This window comes from Peromyscus californicus, unplaced genomic scaffold (genome assembly GCF_007827085.1).
Source record: "Peromyscus californicus insignis strain IS unplaced genomic scaffold, ASM782708v3 Scaffold_5__1_contigs__length_169319896, whole genome shotgun sequence".
Classification (NCBI taxonomy): Eukaryota; Metazoa; Chordata; class Mammalia; order Rodentia; family Cricetidae; genus Peromyscus; species Peromyscus californicus.
This window is the reverse complement of record NW_026294573.1, coordinates 90,944,199-90,956,528: the sequence shown is the minus strand read 5'-3', so window position 1 is coordinate 90,956,528 and position 12,330 is coordinate 90,944,199. Positions and strand designations below refer to the sequence as shown.

General features: G+C 41.0%; 1 protein-coding gene across 4 annotated transcripts in view; it reads right to left on the bottom strand.

The window, feature by feature from the left end:
• Tmem245 (transmembrane protein 245) overlaps window positions 1-12,330 on the bottom strand; it is an 82,341-nt gene that overhangs the window by 34,853 nt on the left and 35,158 nt on the right. For all 4 annotated transcript variants that reach the window (XM_052715027.1, XM_052715030.1, XM_052715028.1 and 1 more), the window contains 3 exons: window positions 10,039-10,121; window positions 6,358-6,448; window positions 165-263 (listed from right to left, as the gene is read on the bottom strand). In XM_052715027.1, the coding sequence (XP_052570987.1) occupies window positions 165-263; window positions 6,358-6,448; window positions 10,039-10,121 (273 nt within the window). The remainder of the gene's footprint in view (window positions 1-164; window positions 264-6,357; window positions 6,449-10,038; window positions 10,122-12,330) is intronic.

Here is a 12,330-nt window from a genome sequence, read left to right as displayed (position 1 = left end):
ATCCCCAGAGAGACTAACAGGTTATGCCACAGAGACTAACTAACCACCAATGGAAGCTGACAAAGGCTTGAGTTCTTGCTCCTGGAAAGTTAAGTAGTCACGTAGTCTATGAAGCAAAACAGTGTTCTCAGTTACTACGGAAACTCTTAGCTAAAAGAACTCACCTTTACAAACCAAGAGTGATAGAGTCTGTCCCATAGCTCCAGAACTTGCTTCTCAATCACGGCTGTATTGTTCACTTTATCTCCTAGAATTTTGTGAAGCTAAGAAGAAAATACAAGTATAATCTGATTAATATTTTACATGAAAATTTGGTATGATTAATACATGCTGAGTCTTTATTTGTCCCAAATCAAATTAAAATCTTCAAGTACTTAAAATCTCTAGTCACAGTATGTTATTTTCTTAAAAGATGCTTTCATGTTCCAGTAAATTCCCCATCTTCTTCCTCATCCTCTCACTTCTCTTCTTAGGTCTCAGGGCACACGAGAACAATGTAAATGAAAACATAGTTAATGACCTTATATGACCTCTCCCACCCAGAGGAAAGCCTTTTCCTGGCAAGCCTAGTGCTCATCTACTATTCAAGTCTTGCATTACTCCTCTCTATTACAAGGGTTACCGTAAGACTCTTAAGTAGAACTCAGGACCTGACGCACGAGCATGACTCTTTCTGAGACAGGCCAGGACAGGCAGGCAGGCTTCGGGGAACCTGACCCGGGCAGAACAACTTTCACATGTTGGAGTATCTCATCCTACTTCCTTATGAGAGCCAGTTTTAAAGATCTCAGGAAACAGATCAGTGGGAGGTCACTTGCCTAGCACGGGCAGGACACTTGGTTCAATCTCTAGCACAGGCAAAAACAAATTTTAAGACAATTTTATTTTTGCATTATGTGTGTGGGCAGGCACAAGGACATATACGCACATGAGTGTAGAAACCAAAGGTGAACACCAGGCGTCCCCGTCAGTCACTCTCCACTTTTCTTTTTTAGAGAGTTTCACTAAACCTGGAGCTCAGCAGATTAAATTAGACTGGCTTGTCAGTAAGGCCCAGAGAGCCTCCTGCCTCTGCCTCCCAGCACTGGGATTACAAGAGCTCACTGCCACACATGTGCACACTGGCTTTTTCTTTTCTTTTTTTTTGTTTTTTTGTTTTTTGTTTTGTTTTGTTTTGTTTTTTGAGACAAGGTCTCTCTTATTTGTAGTCTGGAGATCCACCTGCTTGTGCCTCCAGAGTACTGGGATTAAAGATGCGGAGGATCAGGATTTCTTTACGTGGGTGCTGGAGAGCAAACTCAGATCCTCATGTCTGCACTGCAAACACCTGACAAACTGAATCATCTCCCCAGGCCAAAACACAATTTTAAAAGACAAGCATTAGTTTGTAGTTTTATTTTCTTAAAACAACTTCATTTCTCCATTTCCTCAGCTACTTCCTCTCCATTTACAGAGATGAAATTTAAAATCTGTGTGTGTTTTGAATCATAAGCGTCTAATCTTTAGTGTTTGTAAACTTCCTAAATTCAATGGCTCTCATTCATTTATTAAATGCACTGCTACTTAATCACTACTCACAGGTGGATATACAAATAGTCCCAATTTTTAAGGCAGTCACCGTCTTTTCATATAGTTTATTCTTCACATCACCAATTGCAAAATAAATGAACAGGAGTCAAGGAAAATAATGGTGCTGACTGTGCACTGCCCAACAACTTTCTAAAGGGTTGTATAAGTAATACTTTTGAGCACTATATGGAAATCAATTTTCCCAAGGCATTATGAATTAACAGAAAACCTTAAAGATAATTTAGCAAGCATTAAATGGGAACCAATTATCTGTTCTTTGCTCCTTTAATGAGAGAGCTGATTCTCCAAACTGGCTTATTATATGCACTTAGGCACTCCTTTGCCCACCTAATGTTAGCCTTATAAATACTTTAACCAGTTATCATCCATATCTGGTGCAGATGTCTAACCTTTTATTAAAATGACTTACTCATTTTAATGAGTAAAATCAGACACAAATTACTCATAATAAATATAAAAACCACCTATCTCTGAAAAGCATTTTATAATTTTACATGGTTTTTACCTACATTGTGTGATCTCTGCAAGCACCCAAGAGTAAAGAGAAAATTACTTTGTAGGTCTGGGGTATAGCTCAATGACAGAGTACTTTCATGATTTCCTAGGCTCAGACCAGCAACTCAAAAGAAAGGTACTTCTGTCAGTCTAGGAAGAGAAGAGTTTTATAAAGTATCTAAGAAGTTCAAGGTCATAGCTAGGTGTGCAGAGCCACTACTAAAATTGCCTAATACAGGACATGGAAATGTAATCCAACAAGCCCAGTCTTAGGAAGGCTGAGGCAGGAGGACTGCAAGTTTCAAGCCAGACTGCTCTATACAATGAGACTGTCTCACAAAATGAAAAGCTCTTTCAAGTGTAGCCTGTGTGACCAATACACACAAAGAACACCTCACAGCGGATGCTGAGCACAAACATACATGTTCCCTTTAGTTACTTCTGTCTCTTAGGACATGACTGTCAGATACTCACAGGCCTCCTCCTAATTCTCCATGACAACTTCTGAGACCCCCCTGACCAGAAAAGGCCTAAAGTGGTTAGTCGGCCTCTGGGAGACACTGTCCACAGAGTGGCCTCAGTGCAATGAAGCACTACTTTATACTGCCACCTTGCTTGGAACCCTAACAATGAATGATTCTAACAATGAATGATTCTAAAACACCGTGAATAAAAAATAATATTGCATAATTGTACACCATGTTGTACAACCCTCTAGAAACCCATGGTGCTGTCAACCCAGCAGAACATCACCAAGGGACCTAGAACACTGCCCTACTATGTTACAATACACTCTGGGAGACACAGGAAGACTAGAGTCTAATGTCCTTAGCACTGTCAACAGACTCACTAAAGCCCGAGTATCATTTAGGGTCCTCTTTGGCTCACTGGGTCACTCTCTGCTGCAGCCATCCTGTCTTCACACTGGCCCTCCTCACCCTTCAACCACGTGCTACCACTCAAGAGCCTGTGAATGGATCTACTCACAGTCGATGCATCTTTCTCCAGACCTTCACCAACTGCTTGCTCTTTAGTGTCTTAATAGAAATGCTGCTGCCTCACAGAACTCTCTGGACATTTAACTAAAGCATCACCCTTTACCACACACTCGTTTGAGTACTTTAAAAAAATTTTTTTTGTTTTGTTTTTTGAGACAGGGTTTCTCTGTGTAGCCCTGGCTGTCTTGAACTTCCTCTCCAACCAGGCTGGCTTCAAACTAAGAGATGTGCCTGCCTCTGCTGGGATTAAAGATGTGCACCACCGCGCCAGGCTAAGCACCTACAATGTGTACTTGTTTATATGCTCACTACTCATCTCCTCTCACCAGTGTAGGACTCTAGGAGGCTGTTAACTCTGGTTCCTGCCCCCCACCCACTGGCCTGAACTGGGTACAGACCGGTGCTTCCTTCTCTTAGCATCAAGGCAGAAGGACAGAGGAAATAGTGCTGACTCTTCTGCTGTCCAGGTAGAGCATCTCCAGCTGGAAATTTGGAAAGGGACACACCAAACAGGAAGGATACCTCATGCAAGGATGGTGACAGCAGCCAACAGAAGGGCCACAGGGAACACAGACTAGGACACAGGAGACAAGCCTGACAAGACAGGCTGGGGAAGCTGGAACCTTCAGTTGCCTCTGCTTTTACCTAAATAAAAAATTAACCCTTCTCTCTTTCTGGGCATGGCAGCTTTCCTAGCTTCAACCTTTCTAGACTAGCTCTTGCACCCCACTTCTTATGATTCTTAGCTGTTCAAGGGTAAGGCTTATTAAAGTTACACCTGTAGTTCAATGGTATTTTTAACAACTGTATTGAGGCATGATTCACACCTTACAACTCACCCATCTTAGTAGACAAGTCAATGGTTTATGTACATTAAAGTTACTTAGCCTGTACAGTTAATTTTTATCACCCATTAAGTAATCACTCCCATTTCCCTTCAGATTCACCTGTTTCTGGGACCCACTACTCTATTTTCTGTTTACAGATTTGCCACTGAAGACATTTCATGTTAGTGGAATCATATGCATGTATTTTATGGCTGATCCTTTATTTATTATTATCACTATTATGTATATTGAGAGGGATGCCATGCACACATGTGGACACTGGAGGACAACCTTATGGAACTGGTTTTCTTCCTCCACCATGTGGGTTCTGGGACTCAAACTCCGGTCATCAGGCTTGCACAGCAAGTGTATTACCCACTGAGCACCTCACCAGTCAGTGACTGCTATCTTTTCCTTAGCATTATATTTTCATGTTAATACATGTTGTAACATTTATCAGTATTTCATTTCTTCATCAAACTTATCACCTTAAAGGCAAGGGCTGAAACTCAAAAGCTGCTCCGTCTCTGTCACTCTCTGACTCTGGGTCTGTCTGTGTCTATCTGTCTGTCTGTCTGTCTCTCTCTCTCTCTCCTCTCTCTCACACACACACCCCTCACACAAGCATGCACAGATACTCATACAATCACATATCACTCACACATACATGGAATAATTTATCATTTTAAGTTGATTATCTACCAGTTGCTGGACATCTGATGGCTATTATATACTATTCCTCTGTCTTCTAAGTCAGGACCACAAATATTTCATAACTTCTGATATCAATGTCCTCAAGTGCCTTCACTTTTAGACTCTTGAACAAGAGGTTACATAGCTATTTCTTTTCTGTAAGTAGTCTGAAATTTAGTTTTTAATCTAAGATGTATTATTTACCCAAAATTTCCTTATCTTCTTACCTAAAAGGCAAGAATGTCAGAATAAAAACTTCTCCCAAATATATAAATCAGAATAAAATGCTGTATTTTTAGCAAAGTAACACATGTATAAAAAGCTGCGAGCTCTTTCCAAGAGCTGACTCTTTCTCCTATGACAGTTCTGAGATCTATATATACATATTTATCTTTTGCTTATTCATCAATTTTTTTCAATATTATCATGTGCTAACTAATCATACTGTCTTGGGCAGATATAACAGAACCAACTGACAAACTTTCAACTTTCAATAATTCCATCTTTGATTAGCAGATAGGAATGCATGTATATAGAGCATATTTTTCATAATTGGGGTGTACTGTTTTGAATTTTATTATTTTTTAAGATTTATTTTTATTTTATGAGTGTGTTTGCTTACATGTATATATGTGCACCAAGTACATGCCTGGTGCTTGCAGAGGTCAGAAGAGGATGGCAAATCTTCCAAAACTGGACTTACAGAAGGTTGGAAGCCAGCATCCAAACGCTGGGAACCTAACTCAGGTCCTCTGCATGAGCAGTAGGCGCTCGGAACCACTTTCAAGCCATCTCTCCAACACTCTAGTTTTGAATTTTAAACAAGAAACTAATTGCTCAAGCAATCTGAGGGGCATAAATTCCAGTGCCTTCAATCTTGTCGATCCTTGTATGATCCTAACTACTTTGGTATAATAGGCTGAAAATTAATTGTATTCTCTGGGCAATAGTAGGAGAGGGGCACACCCTAAATCCATACTGAGAAAGCTATTCCTTAAGTCCAACAACTGTGTCTTTTCCTCTACCACTCTTTCCCTTCACCAGGCTCTGTCCCCTTTACTCAAGTTCATCTCAAGCACAAGCACACTCATGCCTCTGTATCTCCACTCCACAAATAGCTTTCTTAAATACACTCTTCCTTGACAGGCCATTCCTTCTGGGTTTATCTCAAGTACCACCTGAAAGCATTTACTCTAGTTCCGGCCAGACACACACTGACAGAAAGCTACATCAGAAAGAAACAGGGATTTAGAGTCAGTCACCATTGTGAAGCAAATACACCAGGTGGCCATCGGGATCTGTTGGGCCTGCCCAGCCTGTTTTCTCATCTGCAAGGCAAGTAAACTAGTTCAAAGTACTACAGGAAGCTTAGAATGCTAAATGAAACTGCAAACTGCCAAGCACAGTGAGCAGCAGACACAGGATTCAACATGTTTGCACGACTTCTTTTTCCTTCACAAAGCCACCTTTGGCCACCCTATCCTAAAGCACAAATAAAGCAGATCTATAATCTTGAAAGAAAGTAAACAGTCAACTTCTCAAGACTGCTCAGGCCACGAGCACTCTTCAGTGTGATATCCTGAGAATCTGATTCCACTTTATGGTACTTGTCCACCTGTAGATGTAAATGTAAATGTAAATTTCCAAATGGAAATTGCTCCAAACAGCATCTTTACACATCCTCTATCAAAGGAAGAAGTTGTTCCTGTAAAAATCCTGCACACAGAAAAGCACGAGAAAGGTTCACTCCTTACCTTGTGGGTTATCCATTCCCGTCCATACTGATACACATTGTTAGCTGCAGAATTGAGGGCTCTTTGGACCACCTGAGCCTCAGGAAGCCAACTGATAGAAAAGACAGAAAGAGTATATTCTTCTAACAGTGCTTTGAACTAAAGCTATCAATAACAAATTATTGATCAATCATTAACACAGAGAACATCTGATGCCCAGGCCTGATGATCCTGATCCTAACTCTCAGGATCTCCCTTCCATCTCTCCATAGGATCTAGATCTACTTTCCCACCCACCCCTCAACCCCCACCAGCCTCCTTTTCATTCTGTTCTGTCTACATATGTCCTAGGTCACCTACTGTGGTGGTTTGAAAGAAAATGGCCAACAAAAGGAGTGGCACTATTAGGAGGCACAGCCTTGTTGGAGGAAGTGTGTCACTGTGGGAGAGGGCTTTGGGGTCTCTCTTGCTCAAGCTTCCCTCAGTGTGACAGTTAGTTGACTTCCTGTTGCCTGCAAGACAAGATGCAGCAGTCTCAGCTCCAGTACCACATCTGCCTACACGCTGTCATGCTCCCTGTTGTGATGATAACGGACTGAAAGCACCCTAATTAAATGTTTTCTTTATAAGAGTTGCCGTGGTCATAGTGTCTTTTCACAGTAACAGAAAACCCTAACTAAGACAGAAGTTGGTCCAAGGGTCTGGGGTAATGCTGTGATAAGGCCTGACCGTGTGTGTATTTGGAGGAATTTGGACTTTGGTACTTTGAGTTATGAAAGCAGTGGAATGCTTTAAGCACTGCTTAATGGGCCATACTAGTAGGAACATAGAAGACAGAGGTACTAAGAGTTATTTGAACTGTCAGAGGCTCACTCAAGAAGTTTCAGAGGAAAAGAATTTTAGGATGTTTCCTAGAGATCATTTTGATAATTTTGTGAAGTTGGCTGCCTCTCAAAGAGTCTGCTGAGGCTAAAGTGAAGTATTTCGGATTAATTGGATTTATTGGCAGAAGAAATCTCAAAACAGCCTAGTATAGACTCTGTCGTGCAGATATTAGTGGTAACGCTAATGAAGGTTTATAATAAAAAGGAGGAAGATGAGCAGGGTAAATTACAAAATGAAAATTATAAGAACACCAGGAATTGGAATAGAACTAAATTCTAGTTCAAGGAGATAAATGGATTAAGAAATAGAATAAAGGGAGTGGTGACCTCAGGGCAAGATCCCACCCTATCTAAATTTCCAACATATAAAAGGAACTAAAGGAAAGTTTAGAGCTGGGTGTGGTGGGGAACACCTTTAATCTCTGAGTTTGTGGCCAGCCTGGTCTACAGAGCAAGTTCAAGGACAGCCAAGCTTAGGCAGTGAAGGCAAACAGAAAGGTGGTGAAGATGTAATTAAACAAGGGGGCCATGTTCCAGCCCCAGTAAGCAGCAGAACTTGGCAGCTTTGGCCATGTGGTTCTGGATTTAGAGTTAAGAATAAAAGAAAGGAGTTATGGGAATAAAGCCACTGAGGCCAGGCATGTGTCAGGAGTGTCCCTGAATGGAGATCTAGCAGAGAGGCCATTAAGTGAAGCTGTGAAGTTGAAGCCTTGGATAAGAACCCAAGATGTTAGAGATGCCAGAGTTGTGGGATACCTGCTGAGGACAGCTGCTAACAGGGAGTAGAACCAGCCCAAGAGAAAGATGTTGCAGTCAAAAAAGCTGAATGGAGTTGGAAATCTGAAGAGAATTTTGACATCAGGCATGGAATTGCAATGTTTGGAGTTTACCCAGCTGGTTTTTGGTCTTGCTTTTGTCCAGTATTTCCTCACTATGCTCCCTTCCCTGCATTTTGGAATGGTAATGTATATCCGGTGTCATTATATGTTGGAAGCATATAATCTGCTTTTTAATTTTGATTTTTACAAAAAGATTACAGTTAAGACATTGACATGTGTCTCAGAAGAGACTCTGGACTTTGAAACAAGTTTGAGGCTGTTACAGACTATGGGGACTTTTGAAGTTGGACTGAATGGCTTTTTTGCATTATGATGTAGCTATAAGCCTTTGGGGGCCAAGGAGTGGAATGTGGTAGATAGAAAGAAAATGTCTGGGATGGAGAGATGGCTCAGCAGTTAAGAACACTGGCTGCTCTTCCAGAGGTCCTGAGTTCAATTCCCAGCAACCATATGGTGGCTCACAATCATCCGTGATGAGATCTGGTGCCCTCTTCTGGGCTACAGAACACTGTATACATAATAAATAAATCTTACAAAAAAAAAAAAAAAAGAGAGATAAGAAAAGAAAATGTCTAACAAAGGAAGTGCCACTACTAGATGTGGCATTGTTGGAGGAAGGGTGTCACTGTGGGGGTGAACTTTGGGGCATCTCTTTTGTTCAAGCTACCCTCAGTGTAACAGTCAGTCAACTTCCCATTGCCTGTAGGATGTAGCACTCTCAGCTCCAGCACCACATCTGCCTGCATGCCACCATGCTCCCTGTCATGATAATAATGGACTAAACCTCTGAAACTGTTAAGGAAGGCACCCCAATTAAATGTTTTCTTTATAAGAGTTGCCGTGGTCATGGTGTCTCTTCACAGCAATAGAAAATCCTCACTAAGACTCCTGCCTCGTCAGCACAGAGGCCATGGTTCTGGAGCACTGAGAGATTCAACATCTGACAAGATTCTGAAAGTGTGGATCATGGACAAGCAGCACTCAACCTTCTTGGGAGCCTGTTAAGGATGGAAATGCTTGAGCCCAATCCCAGACCTACTGAAAGAGAAATGTGTACCCTAAGAAGCCCTGCAGGAGTCTATCTGAAAACCAAAGGTCTAAGGAAGTGCAGAACTAGGAAGAATCCAGAAATAAGAGGGTGAACAAATTATTTTCCATCTTTAGCCACTGATCTTTTGATATGGAGTCTCCAGCCATGCTAAGAACTACATCTTTAGGTTTCACTTGTTTTGCAGTAGGAGGCCTCTCCACGCCCTCACAGCTAAGCAGGCTGCACAATACACCTTAGACAAGAAGCCTTTTCATACACCTAATGCCTTCCAAAAGTACTTCCATAAAATATACAAAATACTACTGTGGGTATTTTGTATATTCTCCAGATTGTCCATCCATGTTATATACTAGAGAGTGACATTCACAAATTTAATAGTTCTGGCTTCAATTATCCATGATTCACACTGAAAGGCCAAAGCAATAATACCTATGTGTTTATTTTCCTGAGGTCCAAGCTGGCACATGGAAAAGAGTCAGAACACTATAACAACCAACAGCCTCAATTCTTAGCAGCTTCATGGATGTGTACATATAAGGTGATCATACCAAGAAGCTGATTGCTGTCAATAGCCACAGAAGTCAAGATGTCTAGAAAAATGTTCTTTTATAAGGAGAAAAAAAAATAACGGAAAATGTCAATAAATTAAAAGGTAGACCCAGGCATAGGGACATGTGCCTGCATTCTCGTTATTTGGGAGTCTGAGGCAAGAGTGTCTGAGTGTTTGGTCAGTCTGACCTTCAGAGTAATATCAGAAACGGCCCCTAATCTCAAGCACTTACTCCTTACATTATTCTAGTTTATCAAAGCTTTGGCAAACCGTGTCTCTTCTCTTCCAATGCAGTTGCATCAGGGAACACTGTTCCAGGCACACAGATGCTGAAACTAGGTAACCCAAGTGTATCCTTTTTCAAAATAGTATTCTTACTTTGCCCACTCTGGGTGATTTGCTAGAGTTTCATTAATCAGATTACTTGTGACTTCAATCATGTGTACACTTTCTTGATGTACCTGTAATATAGGTAAAAAGAGAAAAAAAAAACAGTAAGTAATAAACCTAATATAAAATGTCTTTTTCTACTCTTATGAGATTAAATAATTATATATCTTGGGTTTTATTAATTTAGAAGTGGGCACTTACAAGTTGTTATAGTAATGTCTATGATATACACTAAAAGAAATACCTTCCATGACTTCAAGAAGCTCAACAATCTACTTAAAAAAATCCAAATACTTAACTCAAAGACATAAACATCTAGTTCACATGTATATACATAAGTACAGATTACATGTAGTATGCTTATGCACCTTCATATGCAATAACAAAACTATGAGCTAATACAGTGACTGTACAGGATGAGATACACAGGCAAATAAACCACCAGTATGCTTCTGTGTAGTTCTGCATGTAGAAAAGTCATTGGGAACTGAAACTGAATTTGCCTTTTTGTGGTGGTTTGAATAAGAATGGCCCCATAGGCTCATATGTTTGAATGCTCAGTCATCAGGGAGTGGCACTAGTTGGAAAGGATTAGAAGGGTTGAGGGGTGTGGCCTTGTTAGAGGAAGTGTGTCACTGGGAATGGGCTTTAAAGTTTCAAAAACCCAAGCCAGACTTAGGCTCTCTTCCTGCTACCTGTGGATCAGGCTGTAGCTCTAAGCTACTGCTCCAGCACTACGTCTGCCTGCATGCTGCCATGCTCCCTACCATAATGATAGTGGACTAAGTCTAAAACTGTAATCAAGCTCCCAATTAAATGCTTTCCTTTGTAAGAGTTGCCTTTACCATGTTGTATCTTCTCAGCAATAGAACAATGACTAAGACATCTAGTGGATAGCTGCAATAAAGCGAGAAATTCACGGAGTCCACTTAAAGGGCAAAGGAATTTATTAGAGAACAACTCACTGTACAGAACAGAATTGTCACAGGTTCTGGAATGGCTGCCAAAGTCAATCTCGCATTCAAGCCCACAAGGGAGAGAAGTGAGAGTCTACTGTGTCTCTGGTCTTAAGGGTAGCCCTGAGCCACGCCCCAGGGGCAAGTATTTCAAGGTCATAGGTAGGTAGAGCAGTTACCTGCTACATCTCTAGGGGCAGTGCTTCAAGGTCATAGACCGAACAGCTATCCACTACATCTCCCCCTTTTGTCTAAATAAGTTCGTTCCTGCATTTTCTGTTTTCTCAGGTATTATTATGTTCCTTCTCAGGTCTTTGATGGGGTTGAAGACTAGATAGTTACAGTTATGATCCTGTCATATCTTAGCTAAGAACGTTGGGAGTAATCTCTGTAACATGCCATTTACCTATGTTCTGGACATCTCTGGATTTCAGTATGTGTCTCTTGTTTGATGTTGTTCTTGCTGGTTGTAACTCCATTTTTATTTAGGTTATTTTACCTTTTCCCTCTCCTGGACAATACTTGATAAGCGTTCCTATTGTATATAGTTTATATTAGGTTAGAACACAGAGAAAAATATGTAACTTTTCCATGTGCCTATGTGTTTTCCCATTCCCTCCTATGGAACCAAGGTGGAATCTCCACAGTCCTTTCTCTTCAGCTGAAAGTCATTTTTTGGTCTGTGTCTGTTTTAAAGATAAGGTCTCACTATGTAGCTCTGACTGGATGATAGGTGTGCCCTATCACATTATCTTAACTTTCCTTACAGTACACATCTGCCACCAATGAATCCTCTCAGTTTTAATTTATCTGGAAACGGTTTTCTTCTGCCTTTACTTTTTTGAAGGGGAAGAGAATCAGGTGGGAACTGAAGCTGGTGTCTTGGGCATACTGGTCAAGTGCTAGGCAAAACAGCCATACTTATAGCTCCTTAACCTTTATTTTGAAAGAACAGTTTCATTAAACAAAATGTCTTGGTTGTCAGGCTTCTTGTTCTATGGTTTGAACTCCATCGCTTTGTCTTGGTAGGACTTCTCAGTTAGAAAACTTTTACCAACTGTTTGGTTCCCTATGACCTTAAAGTACTTGCTCCCGGGAGGTGGCTGGGGCTACTATTGGTAAGCACAATGCAGTACTTCAGCAAATTGCTGCCCTGAATCATCTACTGTAGCAGGAATCTTAAAAAGTTCTTATTAATAAGATCAAACCTGAGGCCAGTTATTGGGGTGAATACTGGAAAGTCAGAGAGGTAGAACAAGCCACAGCTAACCTCACCTGGCAAACTTCTCAGCTGATCTTGTTTCCTCAGACTGGAAGCCTCTCT